General features: G+C 41.6%; 1 protein-coding gene across 4 annotated transcripts in view; it reads left to right on the top strand.

Annotated features, from left to right (window-relative positions):
- Window positions 1-1,328: 1,328 nt before the first annotated feature.
- The window catches only part of LOC129867341 (dipeptidyl peptidase 9-like), a 35,609-nt gene continuing 16,048 nt past the window's right edge, over window positions 1,329-20,889 (top strand). Inside the window, exons 1-6 of one of the 4 annotated variants that reach the window (XM_055940682.1) lie at window positions 1,329-1,503; window positions 8,108-8,198; window positions 8,397-8,635; window positions 9,010-9,122; window positions 9,570-9,743; window positions 11,503-11,671. In XM_055940682.1, the coding sequence (XP_055796657.1) occupies window positions 8,143-8,198; window positions 8,397-8,635; window positions 9,010-9,122; window positions 9,570-9,743; window positions 11,503-11,671 (751 nt within the window). In that variant the 5' untranslated portion in view covers window positions 1,329-1,503; window positions 8,108-8,142. Of the gene's footprint in view, window positions 1,504-5,727; window positions 6,758-8,107; window positions 8,199-8,396; window positions 8,636-9,009; window positions 9,123-9,569; window positions 9,744-11,499; window positions 11,672-20,889 lie in introns of those variants that run through there. The other 3 variants (XM_055940679.1, XM_055940680.1, XM_055940683.1) reach the window with 3 other exon arrangements.

Genomic DNA, 20,889 nt, shown 5'->3' with positions numbered 1-20,889 from the left:
CACTCACAATTTTGCCTAAGAACACAGCCATGAATAAAGAATGGTACCAACACATCCTCCGAGAGCAACTTCTCCCAACCATCCAGGAACAGTTTGGTGACGAACAATGCATTTTCCAGCATGATGGAGCACCTTGCCATAAGGCAAAAGTGATAACTAAGTGGCTCGGGGAACAAAACATCGATATTTTGGGTCCATGGCCAGGAAACTCCCCAGACCTTAATCCCATTGAGAACTTGTGGTCAATCCTCAAGAGGCGGGTGGACAAACAAAACCCCACAAATTCTGACAAATTTCAAGCATTGATTATGCAAGAATGGGCTGCCATCAGTCAGGATGTGGCCCAGAAGTTAATTGACAGCATGCCAGGGGCAAATTTCAGAGGTCTTGAAAAAGAAGGGTCAACACTGCAAATATTGACTCTTTGCATCAACTTCATGTAATTGTCAATAAAAGCCTTTGACCCTTATGAAATGCTTGTAATTATACTTCAGTATTCCATAGTAACATCTGACAAAAATATCTAAAGACACTGAAGCAGCAAACTTTGTTGAAATTAATATTTGTGTCATTCTCAAAACTTTTGGCCATGACTGTAAAGAGTTTGGGAACCACTGCACTAGAGGAATGGCTACGTTCTGCGGTTTATTTAAGGCCATATCTATCCAAGATATTTGCTCAGCAGCGAGTTGGACTTCACCTCATACATTTGCGAAGTTTTATAGGCTCGATGTCACTGCACCGACCCTGGCGCATACTGTTTTACGTGTTGGATCTTCTGGTGGCAAAGCCCATTTGTGTGAAATATCGCACAGGGCAGTCGGTCGTCCGGAGCTTGTCTGGCAATACAGGAGTCAGTATATCCCATAAGTGAAATACCGAAACAAATACTTGAAAAAGAACTCTAGGTCACTGGATCACCCTCTTTGCATGTGCGAGGACTAGGTGTTGCTTATTTTTGAAAGACTCAGAGACGCTGCCTTGGACCTTTTTAGGGTAGGATAGACACTTTTCCCTGACACACACGTCTCGACGTCCAGCCAATCATGCTGGCTTAAAGGCTTCTTCTTAAAGGCTTCTGACGAATACATACCTCACTCATACTATCAGAGAACGGTGTTACAGTCGTAACCTAAAGTTTTGTTGCTAAACAACCAACCCATCAACGCAATCAGCTGGGTCTGGTCTACTTAGTCAATCGACTTTGATTGAACCAGAAGAAGAAAATGCAGCCTGTTTTTTTTTTTTTTAAGAAAAAAAAAGAACGCAGCCTGTGGGGTGTCTCGCTTCCTCTTCCGTCTCTGATATTATCATTGGTTGATGCTGAAATATGTATGATTTCCGGTTGAAGGGTCGCTTTCGTTAAGACTTCCTAAATTCGTTTCCGTGATTGTTTTTTCTCATGAACTACAGGTCATGGAGGCAGTTATAACTGGTTAACATTTAATCGCACCATTAAAGCAGAAGTTAGAAACGTGTGAGAGAAAATCTAAGGCTGAACCTGTAAGTACCAACACTGATGTTATTTCAGTAAACGGACAGTTCTAGATCAGTTTCTAACCGTTAGCTTACTAGCCGCTGAGGCTAACTCGCTAGCCAGAACAGCCCCCTGCTGTAGCTAGTAAAGCTCCGACAATTGCTTAAATTTGTCCTGAAATGAATTACTGAAAACGGGTCCTTGTTAAAAGATTTTATTTGCGTTAAGTTTAGAGTTTGTTCGATTGCTAATGGCGTGACATATAACGTTAACGATAAAACGTACTAGTTCACGTTAGCTAGTTAGCCATAGAACCAACTAACGTTACCTATCCCCATTCGTCATGGTCAGTAGCCGAGGATGAATCTATGTAACTTTTACTAGTTAATAAAATAGCGTTTTATGGACCTGGACAGATTACAATCCACACTTGGGCATGTTTAATGTAAGTGAATGTATGGGCTGTGTTGACACTGCCAATGCCACCAACCCCTAACATTAGGAGTTTTAAATAATAAAAATAACAATGGAGCGTTGCTAACTATGGACTCCCGGCGTTATCAGAGTTGCAGCGGACAGTATTTTTCAGTGACAACACGTTTCTGGCGGCCTTCTTCCGTTAAACACCGGTGTACCGGTACCCTCTGTAAAAAGCCTCGCTATTGTTATTTTACTGCTGCTCTTTATTATTATTATTATTATTATATTTTTAATTGTTTCTTATTTTTTACCTTAAAAGAGCATTGTTGATTTAATTGCTTGTAAGTAAGCATTTCACTGTAAGGTTTACACTTGTTGTATTCGGCGCATGTGACAAATACATTTTGATTTGTTCGGAGCATGCTAATTAGCACCTCTGTCTTCAGTAAACACGCACTGTAACATAGATATATGGCCGTGTGGGAACACTAACCCTATAAAGGTGTGTATCAATTGAACCTTTTTGTTTTTTGATAAGGTTCTTATGCTACCAAAAACCGTACTGCAAGCGATGCTTGTTAATGTTCAGACCGAGCGTCGCAGCTCTTAACAAAACTCCCCGGTACAGTAGATGCCTCCGTCCAATGACTCTTATGTGTAATGGAACTGAGTCATGATCAAAGGCCATGTACCACGGTAGGTGCTTTTAGCAACGCAGGGGTATTTACATTTGAAAGCGTTGCTCCCTATTGTATTGGGTTGCATAAAAACACTCCGTGGTAAGCCAGATGTTAAATGCAATTCTATTTCAACTTTCTAGGTTGGTCATTATGATTGGGGGAATTTGAGACAAAATATCTAAAGGATTTTGTTATTAAACAGACTTCCAAACATGAGTCTGTTGTAGAACCACTTCCTCTCTACTTACCTCATGTCAAAAACAAGTTATTCCTTTTTTGTCCACATATGGCAGACATGCAGGACTTTATTTTGACATGAGGTAAGCAGAGAGGAAGTGGGTCCCACATTTGGGATGTCTGTTTAAGGGCCCTCACCTCCTGCCTGTAGGATGTCTCGTCGATGTTGTATCGTCTGCAATTTTGATGGTTGAGTTGAGACGTGTGATCAAGTGAACATATATTTCAGGAGAGGGCTGAGCATGCACCCTTGTGTGGCTCGTGTTGAGGATCAGCGGAGGTTGCCTACTTTCACCACCTGGAGTCGGCTCGTCAGTAAGTCCAGAACCCAGTTGCACAGAGTGTGGTTCAGACCGGGCTTGGAGGTCACTATGGTGTTGAAAGCTGAGCTGTAGTTGAACAGCATTCTTACATAGGTATTCCTCTTGTCCAGATGGGATAGGGCAGTGTGCAGTTCAATGGCGATTGTGTCATCCATGGATTTGTTGGGGCGGTATGCAAATTGTAGTGGGTCTATGGTGGTGGGTAAGGTGGAGGTGATATGATCCTTAACTAGCCTCTGAAAGCACTTCATGATGACAGAAGTGATAGTCATTTAGTTCAGTTAGGGTACCTTTGCTTTCTTGGCTACATGAACAATGGTGTACATTTTGGAGGAAGTGCGAACAACCGACCTGGATGGGGAGCGAGTGAATATATCCGTAAACAATTCAGCCAGCTGGTCTGCACGTGCTCTGAGGACGCGGCTAGGGATGCCGTCTGGGCCGGCAGCCTTGCAAGGGTTAACACGCTTAATTGTCTTACTCAAGTCGGCCATGGATAACGAGAGCTCACAGACTTCGTGAGGGGCGGTGGCCCCCCATCAGTATCACTGTTTTCCTCAAAGCAGGCGAAGGTGTTTAGCTGGTACTGGAGCAAGGTGTCGGTGTCCTTGACGTGGCTGGTTTTTCCTTTATAATCCGTGATTGTCCGAACTCCTTGCCAAATACATGTTGTGTCTGAGCAGTTGAATTGCGACTCGACTTTGTCTCTGTACTGACGTTTTGCCTGTTTGGTTGCCTTAGAGGGCAAAGTTGGACTGTTTGTACTCGTCCATGTTCCCAGTCACCTTTCTGTGGTTAAATGCGGTGGTTCATGCTTACAGTTTTGTGCAAATGCTTCCATCTATCCATGGCGTTTGGATAAGTTCTAATCATCACAGTGGGTGGGTGCACAACTCAGTGAACGAGTCAGTATACATCAATGTTATTCTGAGGTAACCCAGAACATATTCCTGTCGTCATGATCAAAACAATCTTGAAGTATAGATTCTGATTGGTCAGACGAATGTTGAACAGTCCTTTCCACGGGTACTTCCTGTTTAAGTTTCTGCCAATAGGACGGAGGAGAAGAATGATGAGCGAGTAGCGCAGGCGATGTATTGATAAGAATTCAGTTGAAATGTATTTAAATTCTGGCTTCCCATGGACTGTTTTTGTGCAACCCAATACAATTGAAAGCAACGCTAGTGTAAATACACCCACTTTGCTAAAAGCCCATAGTACCACCACAAACCCATCATTGTTTACTTACAGTCATTGAAGCTCTTCTGGGTTTTTGAGAGTTGGGGTTCTTCCTTCTGGCTGTTTCAGTCTCTCTATGGAGATATTCAAATTTTCATGAGAATAGTTTAGTTCACGCCACGGTCACCATCAAAAACACCACCATGAGGGGTTTAGACAGAGCTGCATACTAAGCTGTTAACCCACTAACCTGTTGCCTTTTCAGTGTTGGATATGCTTACATGTTCAGCTTTCAAAGGGGATTGTGTAGCTCATTGAGGATAAAAGTATACATATTCTTCCTTTTAGGGTTGCACATTTTGGGGAATATTCATAGGTGGAAACTTTCCATTGGAATTAATGGGAATATATGGGAATTAATGGAAATATATGCAAATTAATATTAATACTGTTTAAATGTTTGTTTTTTGCATTGGAGATATTTACCATATCATATTGAGACAGAAACATAAACCTTTTACCTTATCATAAGTAGACATAATTGCAAATTATTAAATCCTAATAGAAATAAAAATAACTTTAAGTTAGTTGACTCTTCACATGGGATGATTTCACTGAACAACAAAAGAAAGGGAATATTGAATGATCCCCAATGATCCATCACATCTCCCAAAAACGGTTTCAACATACATCTGTAAAATGATAGTCTAGAAACTAAAGCTTTGGTTGTCTTCCTCTCAGGCTTCCATGTCTTCTCCCTGGACCTCCTCAATGTCCACCTCTTGAACATCAGACTCTGAGGCCTCATCTTCACTGTCACTTTCCATCCTTGTTGATGATGGCTCGTCAGGCTCAAAAAGCCTCAAATTTGCCCGGATGGCGATCAATTTTTCAACCCTTGTATTGGTCAGCCTGTTGCATGCTTTGGTGTGTGTGTTCCCAAACAAGGACCAGTTGCGCTCTGAGGTGGCTAATGTTGCTGGGTTTTGTAGGATGTTGGAGGCAACAGGGGAAAGAGCCTCAGATCCACAAAGTCCCTTCCACTAGGTGGCTGATGAGATATGTTGGTACGACTGCTATATTGCATCTCCATCCCAAAGCCCTTGCTTGGAAGTGTACTTTGCCAGACTGCCAAGAACCTTGCCCTCATCCAGGCCTAGGTGGCGAGACGCGGTAGTGATGACACCATAGGCCTTGTTGATCTCTGCACTAGACAGGATGCTCTGGCCAGCATACTTGGGGTCCAACATGTTCGCTGTGGCGTGTATGGGCTTCAGGCAGAAGTTTTCACGCTTTTTGATGTATTTCAGAACTGCAGTTTCCTCTGCTTGGAGCAACAGTGAAGTGGGCAGGTCAGACTGTGATATGGTAATTTCTTGGAGAGACTCCTTCCCCTTCAGGAGACTGTCAAACATGATGACAACACCACCCCAACAGGTGTTGGTGGGCAGCTTCAATGTGGTGCCCTTATTCAAATCAAATTTTATTAGTCACATGCGTCGGTACAGAGTCAATGCGCAGGGGCACTGGCCAGCTGAGGTAGTATGTACATGTAGGTAGAGCCAATTAAAGCGACCATGCATAGATGACAACAGAGTGGCGGTGGGGCAGCCACCTGACTAGATGTCCAGGAGTCTTATGGCTTGGTCGGTAGAAGCTGTCCAGAAGCCTCCTGGACCCAGACTGGCTTGCCGTGCGGCAGCAGAGAGAACAGTCCACGACCAGGGTGGCCGGAGTCCTCGACAACCCCCTCTTCTCACTTTTCTTGGTGAGGTAGATTGCTGCTATAACTTGATGACCCTTCACATACCTAACTATTTCCTTGGCTCTCTTGTAGAGTGTATCCATTGTTTTTAGTGCCATGATGTCCTTGAGGTGCAGGTTCAATGCATGAGCAGCACAGTCAATGGGTGTGATGCGAGGGTAGGACTCCTCCACTTTAGACCAAGCAGCCTTCATGTTCGCAGCATTGTCAGTCACCAGTGCAAAAACCTTCTGTGGTCCATGGTCATTGATGACCGCCTTCAGCTCATATGCAATGTAGAGACCGGTGTGTCTGTTTTCCCTTGTGTCTGTGCTCTTGTAGAATACTGGTGAGGGTTGGAGATGATGTAGTTAATTATTCCTTGCCCACGAACATTCGACCACCCATCAGAGATGATAGCAATACAGTCTGCTTTCTCTATGATTTGCTTGACCTTCACTTGAACTCTGCATCCAGCAAATGAGTAGATAAAGCATGTCTGGTTGGAGGGGTGTATGCTGGGTGAAGAACATTCAGAAATCTCTTCCAATACACATTGCCTGTGACCATCAGAGGTGAACCAGTTGCATACACAGCTCGAGCAAGACATTCATCAGCATTTCTCTGACTACGTCCCTCCATTGAGTCAAAAACACTTCTGATTCCAGGAGGACCATGAGCTGTTGCTATTGATAAGGTATCTGATTCATAATTTTCACCTCAAATAGAAGCAGACAGACTTTTGTCAGAGGTTGCCTGTTGTGAGCGCTGAGGGTACTTTATGCACTTGGACAGATGATTCTGCATCTTTGTTGCATTCTTCACATATGATTTGGCACAGTATTTGCAAATGTACACAGCTTTTCCTTCTACATTAGCTGCAGTGAAATGTCTCCACACATCAGATAGTGCCCGTGGCAATTTCCTGTAAAGATTGTAATAAAAAATAAATAAAAATACAATTCCATGCACAGATAAATAGTTAAGCAGTTAGATTAAACAACTCCTTTGTAAGATCCATTTTTTATAAATGAATTAACACTGTTAGCAGGCTCAAGCAAGCTAAAACCCACATGGTAGCTGTTAACATAAAATCATGTATGTCATATAAAATATATTCACCGCACCCAGTATTGTAATCAAAACTTAACAGAACGCATTTAGTCCTTGGCTCAGACGGTGTAGTAGTGTGGGCTCAATAGCATCTCATTAGTGTGCAAGATCTTGAGAATCAGCTGTACATGTGATGGAAGCATGCACCGTGCATGCAGTGGGTTGCAATTCCATTGAATTGGGGATAGTTCAACCAAAATATGCCAGAAGACCTAGAATTGCCTTTTGTATCACACAAAAAAGGTTCACTGTTATAAGCTAACTTTAAAAAAAAAAAATGAATTTAAGCAAGATTCCCAGGCTTAACTTCCCATGGAAATTTTCTGGGAAAATTTCTGACTCTTTGCAACCCTACTTCATTTCAATATTAAGTGGATGGTTATGTTAATGTACTGTAGGCTATGTGAACGACCTCATTTAGGCCTAAACAATGAGGGCAGATCAACAAGCCTGACTAGCCTCTGAATTGTAGAGTAATAGCCAAACATTCCTCACTCTGGTGATATATTCGTGTTGAGACATTAGAGGCATGTAGCATTCTCTAGCATTGTCCTGAGTCACACATAGTTAGACCATCGCAGGAGAAAGGTTTTTCCCAAGTGAGTCGCTGAGCTGTGCCTCAATGAAGCAGGTCAAAGAACAATGGTGTGGAGATTTCTTCGGTATAGCAGTTTTTAGGGAATTGTTATGTGAAGTCTTGTTCATCTGGGATGTTTATGGCAGATTCTGTGCTGTTTCTCTGGCTTGTCCTTGTACGATAATCCTCTTTCATGCAGGGAATTTTCAGTCTGGTGTCAGTCTCCTACATATTCTATTTTGTACCTTAATGTGATTATTATTATTATTTTTTTTTGCTATTGTTTCACACTGTAATGTGCCTTAAGATGATGGGCATGTATTATAGTATCCAAGAAATCCAATGTCTCTGTTTTAGGTTTCCAAATCTGGTTCAGGCTTGTTGGCCGGTTAATGCATAGAGTTAAGAGGGTGAAACTTGAAGACGAAACAGAAGGTAGTTGGAAAAGGTGCGTAACTAATCTTGCATTCTACAGTGCTCATTTGGTAAAATGTGGCTTAATGTTACATGTTTGACCTTTTTAACCTATACAACTAGCTGGTCCGTCTGTTCTCATCATTTACTTGTATTCAATACTCAGTTACATGTATGTACTTATATTCAGCTTTGTATCATGTTGTTGGTGACTTCTATTGTTATGGGTCAGTTATTCAGCTTTCAGAATGACCGCTGTAGATGAGCTCTCTGACAGCACGGAGGTAGTGGAGATGGAGGACGTGCCCTCCCAGTTCTTTGTGGAGAAGCACTCGTGGGACGGCCTGCGGAACATCATCCATAGTAGCCGCAAGTACACGGGCATGGTCATCAACAAGGCCCCACACGACTTCCAGTTTGTCCAGAGGCAGGACGAGTCAGGCCCATACTCCCATCGACTCTACTATCTCGGTGAGGTCACCTCCACACCCTCACTGGAAATCCCATTATGGATTTTGAGGAGTCGTCATAATTTCTGTCAACAAACATCACTGCAATGGTGACAGTACGGTGTATCATAATTAACTAATCTGAATAGGGGTGGGAAATGGTGGAATCTCGTGTATATTTGATCTCTTCACTTGTGTTTGATTCCCTCTGCACCATTAATGTTAGAAGGTAGGCTATAGGGAACATTACGATGGAAAGGAACAACCTCAGAACAACCAATATCATTGACAATATCCTTGGGAACTTTGTGGTTACACAGACAAAAGATAAACAGACTTAGCGATGCAAATATATTCTTTAACTCAACCCTTTTCTTCCACTCCATGTTAATTTAGGAATGCCCTATGGAAGTAGGGAAAACTCGTTACTTTACTCAGAGATTCCCAAGAAGATTCGGAAAGAGGCCCTACTGGTGTTGTCGTGGAAACAGATGCTAGATCACTTTCAGGTAATGAACCCTCAGCCCCTTCCCCTGGGCTCCCTTTTGTCACTTGTCGGATTTCTGGGAAATCTAAACATAAATGTTGTTCACCTCAAGAAGTTCGTCACACATTCACAAGGAATTTCTGCATGCATGTCCTCATCCACAGCACTGATTTGTACTATGTAGAGGAGGACATACATGGGTCAGCTCAGTTGGCACCTAATGGAATACTACTGTACTTCCGACATTTGGGAGTGCCTATGTTTGTCTATGCTCTGTAGATGACACAGCCATCAATACTATGCCCCCTCAAAAAACATTTTATAATTAATTTCCCCTGTAAACACGAGTGGCAAAATGAAGGTAACGCTATTGTTGCCCAGAAAACGGCACTTTGGCTAAAGCCAGAACACGCTGGTGTTCACTGCATCGCTGTCTCACTGTCTGCTACGTATCTTCCCTGACCGTCAGGCCACCCCTCATCATGGGGTGTACTCCCGGGAGGAGGAGCTGCTGAGGGAGAGAAAGCGTCTGGGGGTCTTTGGGATCACATCGTATGATTATCACGCCGAGAGCGGCCTTTTCCTGTTCCAGGCCAGCAACAGCCTGTTCTACTGTCGGGACGGAGGCCATAATGGCTTCATTGTGAGTATTATTTACAGGACACAGCTCATACATTCGTGTTAAAGTTAGGATCATACTGTTGTTATCCCAATACAGTTATCTTGGCATCTTGGTTATTTAGGTGGTCATGAAAGCAAAGTCCTTCAAATATATATACGATAGTCGAAACTTGTACAGTGTGAAAATGAAGAAGTGTCAAAGTGCTCTGTGCATTTTTAAAGGAAAGAATTGTTCAAAGTGCTCTGTACAGTCGTGGCCAAAGGTTTTGAGAATGACACAAATATTCATTTTCACAAAGTCTGCTGCCTCAGTTTATATGATGGCAAATAGCATATACTCTAGAATGTTATGAAGAGTGATCAGATGAATTGCAAAATCCCTCTTTGCCATGCAAATGAACTGAATCCCCAAAAAACATTTCCACTGCATTTCAATCCTGACACAAAAGGACCAGCTGACATCATGTCAGTGATTCTCTCGTTAACACAGGTGTGAGTGTTGACGAGGACATGGCTGGAGATCACTGTCACGCTGATTGAGTTCGAATAACAGACTGGAAGCTTCAAAAGGAGGGTGGTGCTTGGAATCATTGTTCTTCCTCTGTCAAACATGGTTACCTGCAAAGAAACACGTGCCGTCATCATTGCTTTGCACAAAAAGGGCTTCACAGGCAAGGATATTGCTGCCAGTAAGATTGCACCTAAATCAACCATTTATCGGATCATCAAGAACTTCAAGGAGAGCGGTTCAATTGTTGTGAAGAAGGCTTCAGGGCACCCAAGAAAGTCCAGCAAGCGCCAGGACCGTCTCCTGAAGTTGATTCAGCTGCGGGATCGGGGCACCACCAGTACAGAGCTTGCTCAGGAATGGCAGCAGGCAGGTGTGAGTGCATCTGCACGAACAGTGAGGTGAAGACTTTTGGAGGATGGCCTGGTTTCAAGAAGGGATGCAAAGAAGCCACTTCTCTCCAGGACAACATCAGGGACAGACTGATATTCTGCAAAAGGTACAGGGTTTGGACTGCTGAGAACTGAGGTAAAGTCATTTTCTCTGATGAATCCCCTTTCCGATTGTTTGGGGCATCTGGAAAAAAGCTTGTCCAGAGAAGACGAGGTGAGCGCTACCATCAGTCCTGTGTCATGCCAACAGTAAAGCATCCTGAGACCATTCATGTGTGGGGTTGCTTCTTAGCCAAGGGAATCCATGGCCAGGAAACTCCCCAGACCGTAATCCCATTGAGAACTTGTGGTCAATCCTAAGAGGCGGGTGTACAAACAAAAACCCACACATTCTGACAAACTCCAAGCATTGATTATGCAAGAATGGGCTGTCATCAGTCAGGATGTGGTCCAGAAGTTAATTGACAGCATGCCAGGGCAGATTGCAGAGGTCTTGAAAAAGAAGGGTCAACACTGCAAATATTGACTCTTTGCATCAACTTCATGTAATTGTCAATAAAAACCTTTGACACTTATGAAATGCTTGTAATTATACTTCAGTATTCCATAGTAACATCTGACAAAAATATCTAAAGACACTGAAGCAGCAAACCTTTTGGAAATTAATATTTGTGTCATTCTCAAAACTTTTGGCCACGACTGTACTTGGCTAAAGTGAAGTATACGAAGTGCCTTATACACTTCTAAAATAAAGAAGTGTACCAAGTGGTCACCTACAAGTGTTTGTGACAGAAAAGGCTTTGACATGTAGGCACTCTGGTAACCAACCTGTCCGTTGCATGGTAACTTCTATGCCTGAAAGTCTGTGTGATGTTTAGCAGGCGTCCCCCATGAAGCCTGTAGAGATTAAGACCCAATGCTCAGGCACTCGAATGGACCCCAAGATCTCTCCAGGCGACCCCACCTTCATGGCCTTCATCAACAGCAACGACCTGTGGGTGGCCAGCATCGAGACTGGGGAGGAGAGGAGACTCACCTACTGCCATAAAGGTTTGCACAAATGATGTATAGCAGTGGTCACCAACCTTTACTGATTCAAGATCACTTTCTGAGTCACAATTCAAGCCGAGATCTACCTCTCAGATTAAAAAAATAAATAAATACTTTACTTAAGCTTTTGCAACATTAATCATATAAAAATAGTTCTATAGCAATGAGGTTTGTGCAGTAGACTATAGGTCCAATACAATATTATTCAACATTTTAGGTATATGATCACACGTAATGGATCAATTGTTGTATTATTTGTGAGGCACAGCTGAGTGAGCATAATTATCTATTTTTTTTTTACTGGACTGAAGGCCTGCATCTGATAGTCTGTGTGAGGGGAGGGAGGGTAGTGATGGGCATTCCGAGTCTTTTCGGAGAGCCGGCTCATTTGGCTCCATTCACGTAAAAGAGACTGCTAAATTTGGCTCCCAAACGGCTCTTTGTTCAAAATGCTTAAAAAACGACCTAGAACCATGAACAAATGTACTATCTGCAATGTAAAGCCCAAAAGGTAGGAGACCATTATGTCAGATTGTGAAATGCGTGTTCAAGTACATTTTTACCTGGACAAATTGTTAAGAGGGCCTGGCAAAAAAATAGGTCTTTTTTTTTTTTTTTCGAAAAAAGGGCCAGTATTCACTGTTTGCAAAGAAGACCGTTCAATGCATGGCTGAGCACGTATAGCGTAGAGTAGGCCTAGGCTATATCAGATAGCCTACCTACCTTTCTTTGCACAGAATTTCTTTTTTTGGCTTTTTATGAACACATTTCCTGTAATTCTACTACACTCTATATGACTAGAGGCATTGGCAGAATCTTTTTTAGTATGACAAATTACCAATAGCCTACTTTACTGACACTGACAAACATATATCAATATAAATTATGTCCATATAATTAGGCCTACAAGAAGGGGAGACACAAACAGAATATAATGTCCATCTCAACTGGAGGAGGAAATTGTCCAAAAACAAACTTTGCACTGACCCAACAATGATAGAGTGTGAATATACGTAGTGCACACTCACCGGGGATATGGCCGATGCTCTCCACTGGTGCCAATAAGATGGGTTATACTGTTGTTCCCTCAATTAAGTTGAGAATTTGGATAACTAAAAGACAGATTTAGTCTTTTCATTGCCTTCTCATTACACCAATAACCATTTGCTTTCCAAACTATGTTTTCCAATGATTGTATTTTTAAATATTGCTATATGCCTGGCTGGGCTTCTACTTTTCACTGACAGTCACAACTCAACAATCATCTGCCCATATTGTGTGTGCTGCCTTTCCTTCTGACTGTAGGCAATGCGACGTAAAACAATCCACAACTTATTTTTTTAAGAGTCTAATGATTCTCTGTGGCCAAATCATGCTTTAGTAGCCTTTTTAGAATTATTTTATTTCTGTATAGACAGGAGTAGGCTACTCATGAGCTATATCATTTTGGCAAATTAATAACATTTATTTAGAGAGCTTAGCTTCCCCAAGGTGGATGAACGTGCCGCTCATGCACGGGATTATATACGTGTGTGTCTTCTCGAAATAAACTAAATAAATTGGGCCTGGGCTACAATACAGCACAGTAAAGCAGAACATTTTATATGTTTGCGTTTCATAATTATCACAGTTAAAATCAGAGTGCAACATTAAAGTCCACAAAGCATATTATTACAGTTGCATAACCTAGGCTACACAGCATGGTCACAATTTTAATTCAGGAGGACCATGGACAGATACCATCCAGACAGCCTTCGCAAAGAAAACAAGAGCCGGCTTCCGCCATTTCAGCACTACCAGCTGCCTGGACAGCCTCTCCAGCGGACAAGCATTTTTGCTGTTACAAAAAGTGTCATCATGGCTTATCTTAATGGTTTTGTTCCTTATTTTCCAAGCAGCGAAATCTGCAACTATGTCCTTGAAATCAAGTGCCCAGAGTAGATCATTCCCAAGAGCCATAAGATTAAAATGTTTGTCTTTTCCTGTCCCATCGTTGATTTGTCTGTTTTTGGCGAGCAAGCTTTGAAAAGCACCACTGGCTTGATGCATAGGTAACGGGTAAAGTCAAGAATATTCGCAAGGCAATGTCAACATTGTGAAAGACTGCTTGTAGATTGCTCTGTTAGAACATGTGAATTAATTTCCCCCTCTACTTTTAATACATTCTTTAAACTGGACAATTTCATCTGGAAAATCATGATGCAAGTCAGATTGATATTTACTTTGAAGGTTGAGTGCAGATCAATGTAGGTCTTATGTGGAAAGTGAAGGTATATTGTTAAAAAATCCAAAGCAGTTGTTTTAGCTCTTTGTATGAGTCATACCTCCCATCCAACTCATCAATAAGTGTGTCAATCACAACAGTGAACACCGACAGCAAATTTCTGCTAACCTGTCATTGATTAACGACAGTCAGGCTCTGCCTCATGACTTATCGGTGTGTTTTTGTCATCTTCTCAGTCGTGTTAGGTCTGTAAAGCGATAGAACGCTTGGTGACATGTCCTTTCCTTTTGCCTCAAAGCTATCAAACTGATCCCGGAGCACAGCCACAATCTCTAAAGGAGGCCACCCAACAAGCACACTTAGACAGGTCCGGTTGGGCTACCTTAATTAAGTGTAGTGCTTGTATTCTGAAAACGTTGGAGTATTATGTTTCACAAGTTACAGAGGAAGTTATTTCAAGTTTATCCATTTGGGTGTAGAGTGGTAGAGCCTTGTTAGATTTTCATCCTCAGATACTTCTAGAAGAGACTGACTAACATTGGCATAATTGAGGCATAATGCTTTTGTTGATTGTGCATGGGCAGGCCACCTCGTACCGGAAAGAGATTTGAGGGTTTCAATTAGACTGTTTTCATTTGGTTCTAAACCTGATATCGCAGTCTGCCACGCCAAGTGGATTTGGAGCAAAAGTTAAATATTGACTGCACAGGGCCTCCCAAGTGGTGCAGCGGTCTAAGGCACTGTATAGCAGTGTTTGAGGCGTCACTACAGCCCAGGGTTTGATCCCAGGCTGTGTCACAGCTGGCCGTGACTGGGAGACCCATGAGGCGGCGCACAATTGGCCCAGCCATCGTCTGGCTTAGGGGAGGGTTTGGCCGGCTGGGATTTCCTTGTCCCATCGCGCTCTAGCGACTCCTTGTGGCGTGCTGGGCGCCTGCAAGCTGACTTCGGTCACCAGCAAGACAGTGTTTCCTCCGACACATTGGTGTGGCTTGTTTCCGGGTTAAGCGAGCAGTGTTTCAAGAAGCAGTTCGGCTTGGCAGCGTCGTGTTTGAAAGGACGCATGGCTCTCGACCTTCGCCTCACCCGAGTCCGTAGTAGTTGCAACGATGGTCATTAAAGTCATTAACTCGTTTTTCAACCACTCCACAAATTTACTGTTAACAAACTATAGTTTTAGCAAGTCGATTAGGACATCTATTTTGTGCATGACACAAGTAATTTTTGCAACAATTGTTTACAGACAGTTTATTTCACTTATAATTCACTGTATCACAATTCCAGTGGGTCAGAAGTTTACATACACTAAGTTGACTGTGCCTTTAAACAGCTTGGAAAATTCCAGAAAATGATGTCATGGCTTTATAAGCTTCTGATAGGCTAATTTACATAATTTGAGTCAATTGGAGGTGTACCTGTGGATGTATTTCAAGGTTACCTTCAAACTCAGTGCCTCTTTGCTTGACACAATGTGAAAATCAAAAGAAATCAGCCAAGACCTCAGGAAAAAAAATTGTAAACCTGCACAATTCTGGTTCATCCTTGGGAGCAATTTCCAAACGCCTAAAGGTACCATGTTCATCTGTACAAACAATAGTAGGCAGGTATATACACCATTGGACTATGCAGCCGTCATACCGCTCAGGAAGGAGACGCGTTCTGTCTCCTAGAGATGAACGTACTTTGGTGCGAAAATTGCAAATCCTAGAACAACAGCAAAGGACCATGTGAAGATGCTGGAGGAAACGGGTACAAAAGTTTCTATATCCACAGTAAAACTAATCCTATATCGACACAACCTGAAATCCCGCTCAGCAAGGAGGAAGCCACTGCTCCAAAACCGCCATGAAAATCCAGACTATGGTTTGCAACTGCACATGGGGACAAAGATTGTACTTTTTGGAGAAATGTCCTCTGGTCTGATGAAACAAAAATAGAACTGTTTGGTCATAATGACCATCGTTATGTTTGGAGGAAAAGGGGAGAGGCTTGCAAGCCGAAGAACACCATCCCAACCGTGAAGCACAGGGGTGGCAGCATCATGTTACGGGGGTGCTTTGCTGCAGGAGGGACTGGTGTACTTCACAAATAGATGGCATCATGGGAAGGAAAATGATGTGGCTATATTGAAGCAACATCTCAAGACATCAGTCAGCTAGTTAAAGCTTGGTTGCAAATGGGTCTTCCAAATGGACAATGACCCCAAGCATACTTCCAAAGTTGTGGCAAAATGGCTGAAGGACAACAAAGTCAAGGTATTGGAGTGGCCATCACAAGGCCCTGACCTCAGGCCTATAGAAATTTTGTTGTATCAATTCATAAACCATGTGCCATGGAATGGGTACATCGCAAATCTCTTCCCAACTATTTTGCAATTTATATGGCACAGCTGTCAGTTTTTTGGTCCTTAAATGAAATTGGTATATGTTTTTATTTATCACACTTTTCTTTAACCATTTATGTTCTTTAATACAGGGCCGACATACAAGTTCCTTACTTTTTCCCCTTCTACTTGCCTCTTCCATTTTTGTGGTAATGCTGCAATTAATTGGTTGTAAATTTGGGTAGAGCAGACATTTCCATATGTCTGTGTTAGCTGCATGTGTGACATAACTCCACCAGTCCTATTTATGATATCATTCACTAAAATTATACCTTTAAAAAAAAATATCAATTAGTATATTTGAATTTAACCACAATATTTGTTGTGCTATTTGTTCCGTCCTTTCAGGTGGATTAAACTGAAATTGCAACCAATTTTCTAAGGCTTGTTCAAAAAATAAAGATATTTTGGAGATTATTTCCTTTTCAAACAACCGAAAGTGAGCAGGTGTAATCTGAATAAAGGGGAAAAGGCCCTTCTTGAATATAGGATGAGACATTCGTACCAATTGACTAGAGAACCAGTTTGGATTTAAGGGTAACTTTTGTATGACTGATGCCTTTAGTGAGAGGTCTAATGCTTTAATATTTAATCATTTCTGCCCTCCGAATTCATATTCGTTATAAATAGGCCCTTTTTCATTTTATCTGGCTTGCCGTTCCAAATAAAATTGAATATTTTTTGTTCATATAATTTAAAAAGCAGGTCACTAGGTGTAGGCAAAACCATAAGCAAATAGGTAAACTGTGATCACTAAAGAGTTAATCAGGGTGATTTTTCTGCAAATAGACAGGTATTTTCCTTTCCATGGTAGCAAGATCTTATCTATTTTTGCTAACTTTCTATAAGAATTTATTGGAGTGAGATCATTTCTTTCTTTTGGGATTTGTATACCGGGTATGTCCACATCTCCGTCAGACCATTTAATTGGTAAACTACATGGTAATGTAAAATGTGCATTTTTTTGTGATCCAATACATAATATACACTTATTATAATTTGGTTTTAATCCAGAGAGGATAGCAAAAGTATCTAGATCCTCTATGAGGCCGTGGAGAGACTCTAATTGTGGTTTTAAAAGAAAACATGAATCATCGGCGTACAATGACACCTTAGTTTTTAAGCAGCGTATTTCTAATCCCTTAATATTATTGTTTGATCTAATCTTAACAGCTAACATTTCGATGGCAATAATAAATAGATATGCCGATAGTGGACAACCTTGTTTTACTCCTCTAGATAGTTTAAAACTTTCTGAGATGTAGCCATTATTTACTATTTTACACCTAGCGTTACTATACATAACTTTAACCCCTTTTATAAGAGATTCCCCAAAATTGAAATATTCTAGGTATTTATATATAAACTCCAGTCGTACTTTATCAAAAGCCTTTTCAAAATCAGCTATGAAAACCAGGCCTGGTGTCCCCGATTATTTCATAGTGTTCTATTGTTTCCAGTACTTGTCTTATATTATCTCCAATGTATCATCCATGTAAAAAACCTGTCTGATTAGGATGAATAATATCTGACAATACTTTTTAAATTCTATGCGCCTAGCATTTTGCTAGGATTTTTGCATCACAACACTGAAGTATAAGAGGTCTCCAATTTTTTTGAATGGACTGGATCTTTATATATACCACTTGGGTCCTGTTTCAGTAATAATGATATCAGACCTTCTTGTTGCGTGTCTGATAATCTACCATTTATATAGGAGTGGTTAAAACAAGCTAATAATGGTCCTTTGAGTATATCAAAACAAGTTTTGTATACTTCCACTGGTATGCCATCCAGCCCTTGAGTTTTCCCATCCTTAAAGGCCCCAATTGCATCAAGCAGTTCCTCCTCTGTAATTTGGCCTTCACATGAGTCTTTCTGTACAGATGTTAGGAAAAAAATCCATACAATAAGTTTCAGTTAGTGGAGATGGAGGAGCCTGAAACGAAAACATATTCTTAAAGTACTTTACTTCCTCTTTCAAAATATAATTTAGTGAATCATGCGTGACTCCATCATTTGTAACAAGTTTTAATAAAAAAAATGGTAGCATTTCTATATTGAAGATTGAAAAAGAATTTGGTGCATTTTCCCCCATATTCCATCCCTTTCACTTTATTTTTTATAATATATTACACTGGATCTTTCTTGAATAAGTACCTCCATTTCTTTTTGTTTTTCCTCTAACTTATTCTCTGCCTCTATTGTACCGTTTTTATTGCTATCTAACTGTACTGTTAGTCCTTCAATTTCCTTTGTTAATATGGACTCTTTTGATCTAAATTGCTTTTGTTTTATAGATGAGTACTGAATTGCATGGCCTCTAAAGGCACATTTTAAAAGTGTCCCATACAATAAGGGGATCTGCTGTACCTATGTTATGTCTGAAAAAGTCAGTTATAAATTCTTCTGTCCTAGTTCTAAACAATTTATCATCTAGTAGGCTTTGATTCAATTTCCAATATCCTGGTTTAAGTTCTTGGTCCTGCTGCTTTCTTATCTGTAATTTTATATTCTGGGCCCCACACAGGCCATCATTTTCAGTAGGTAGGCTAGCTAGCAATATCTTTGTAACCGAGTACATGTCATGCCATATTTGGGAACCGCTTTCTGATTGGAATATGAAAGACATATGACTCACACAATTGACCAGTTGCATTATTTATTTTGCAGTAGATGTTTTTTTATGATTCAGTTACCCATTCAAAGCAGAGCCTCCCAGTTACCCACGTGGGCCCACTACCTCCTCTCCTCTCCCATCTGATGATTAGCAGAGCGGCAGAAGGCTGTCTAAACTCATTGAGAGCAGGCTGCTGAGTCCTCCTGTGGTTGGTGGTTGCAGTAAAAAAAAAAGTATATGTACGCTATATTACATGTTTTACTTATTTTGTTTTGCTGCCTCTTGGGCCCCAGCGACTTCAGCCCCGATAAGCCACTACGCTAATTCGGCCCTGGTCACAGTATCAACTTTGCTTTACTTTGAGGTTTCTTTTTACAGTCTATGGCTCAAGGAAACTGCCGACAAGGTGATCCGAGCTATCTGATTGGCCAACAGTAGGCATATATACTATCAATAGCGCGAAACAAATAAATAAAACAAATAGGAACGCAAGGCTTCATCGTTGTTTTTTTTACAGAAATGTTTGGTGATTGACTAGGGGCGTGTTCGTAAATTCTCTCTGGCTATCTACTCCGATTTCAGAGCACTCTCGTCTGAGTGTGCCAGGGTGCAGAATAACGGATTCATTTACGAACGCTCAGCACCCGTTGAATATGACCGGTGTCGGTAAACGTTGGCAAAAAAAATTATTTAAATTGTTGCCAGCAGCACAGTTAGTCACCAACGCTCTGGATAACATGAGAACAGCCTAACCAGCTCTGCTAGGGTGTGAAAAATGGTCAGAGTGAGGTGTTCTCTCATTTGTGCCTGGAAGTAGCTAGCAAGCTAGCCAACATTAGCCAGTTAGCTTGGGTGCTTGACTGCCATTGTGTGGTCAGAACGCTCGGATCAACTCTACTCCTCGGCCAGAGCGTCCAGTGTGCGCTCTGAACACTCCCAGAGCGAATTTACGAGGAATGCCTTGGAGATCGACCAGTATATCGCAATCGACTGGTTGGTGACCACTGTATACCGGTCCGCCGTATTGGCACTCCCCAGAAGAAGCAGTCCTCCTTAGGAATGAATGGAATTGTACAGTTTTTCAATTAACTGTTTCAAGAACAAAATTACATGTATTTTTGTTGTAGTGGGGACAGTAACATTAGAACTTTCAAAAATTAGGAGGATAGACTTTCCTACAGCCTTAAAGGTTGGCATGCTACTAAAAGAGCAAACTATTTTGAGACTGATGCTGTTCAGCTTTCAGAGTTGTGTTATTTCTCAATTGAATAGATTTCCGTTGAATGTACGCTCTTCAATGTATCTGAATGGGTGCTCTTTTGGGTTAATACCAAAGATGCATACAGGCTTGCATTTCATTTTCATCATATGGGGCGGCAGGTAGCCTACTGGTCAACCGAAAGGTTGCAAGATTGAATCCCCGAGCTGACAAGATAAAAATCTGTCGTTCTGTCCCTGAACAAGGCAGTTAACCCACTCTTCCTAGGCCGTCAATGAAAATAAGAATTTGTTCTTAAGACTTGCCTAGTTAAATAAAGGTAAAAAAAAAAAATATATATATATATACTAGCAAAGGTTTTCTTTAAAATTGTATCCTGTAGTGGTGATAACCATTTTTTTTTTTAATTATTTGAATCTTTTAAATTAAGTTTGTTCATGAAAGGTGCCAGCAGCATACCACCCTGCATACCACTACTGGCTTGCTTCTGAAGCTAAGCAGGGTTGGTCCTGGTCAGGCCCTGGATGGGAGACCAGATGCTGCTGGAAGTGGTGTTGGAGGGCCAGTAGGAGGCACTCTTTCCTCTGGTCTAAAAAATATCCCAATGCCCCAGAGCAGTGTTTGGGGACACTGCCCTGTGTAGGGTGCCGTCTTTCGGATGGGACGTTAAACGGGTGTCCTGACTCTCTGAGGTCATTAAAGATCCCATGGCACTTATCGTAAGAGTAGGGGTGTTAACCCCGGTGTCCTGGCTAAATTCCCAATCTGGCCC

The sequence above is a fragment of the Salvelinus fontinalis genome, chromosome 12 (genome assembly GCF_029448725.1).
Source record: "Salvelinus fontinalis isolate EN_2023a chromosome 12, ASM2944872v1, whole genome shotgun sequence".
NCBI classification, from domain to species: Eukaryota; Metazoa; Chordata; class Actinopteri; order Salmoniformes; family Salmonidae; genus Salvelinus; species Salvelinus fontinalis.
Note: the sequence above shows the minus strand (reverse complement) of the source record. Positions and strands in the feature narration are given on the sequence as shown.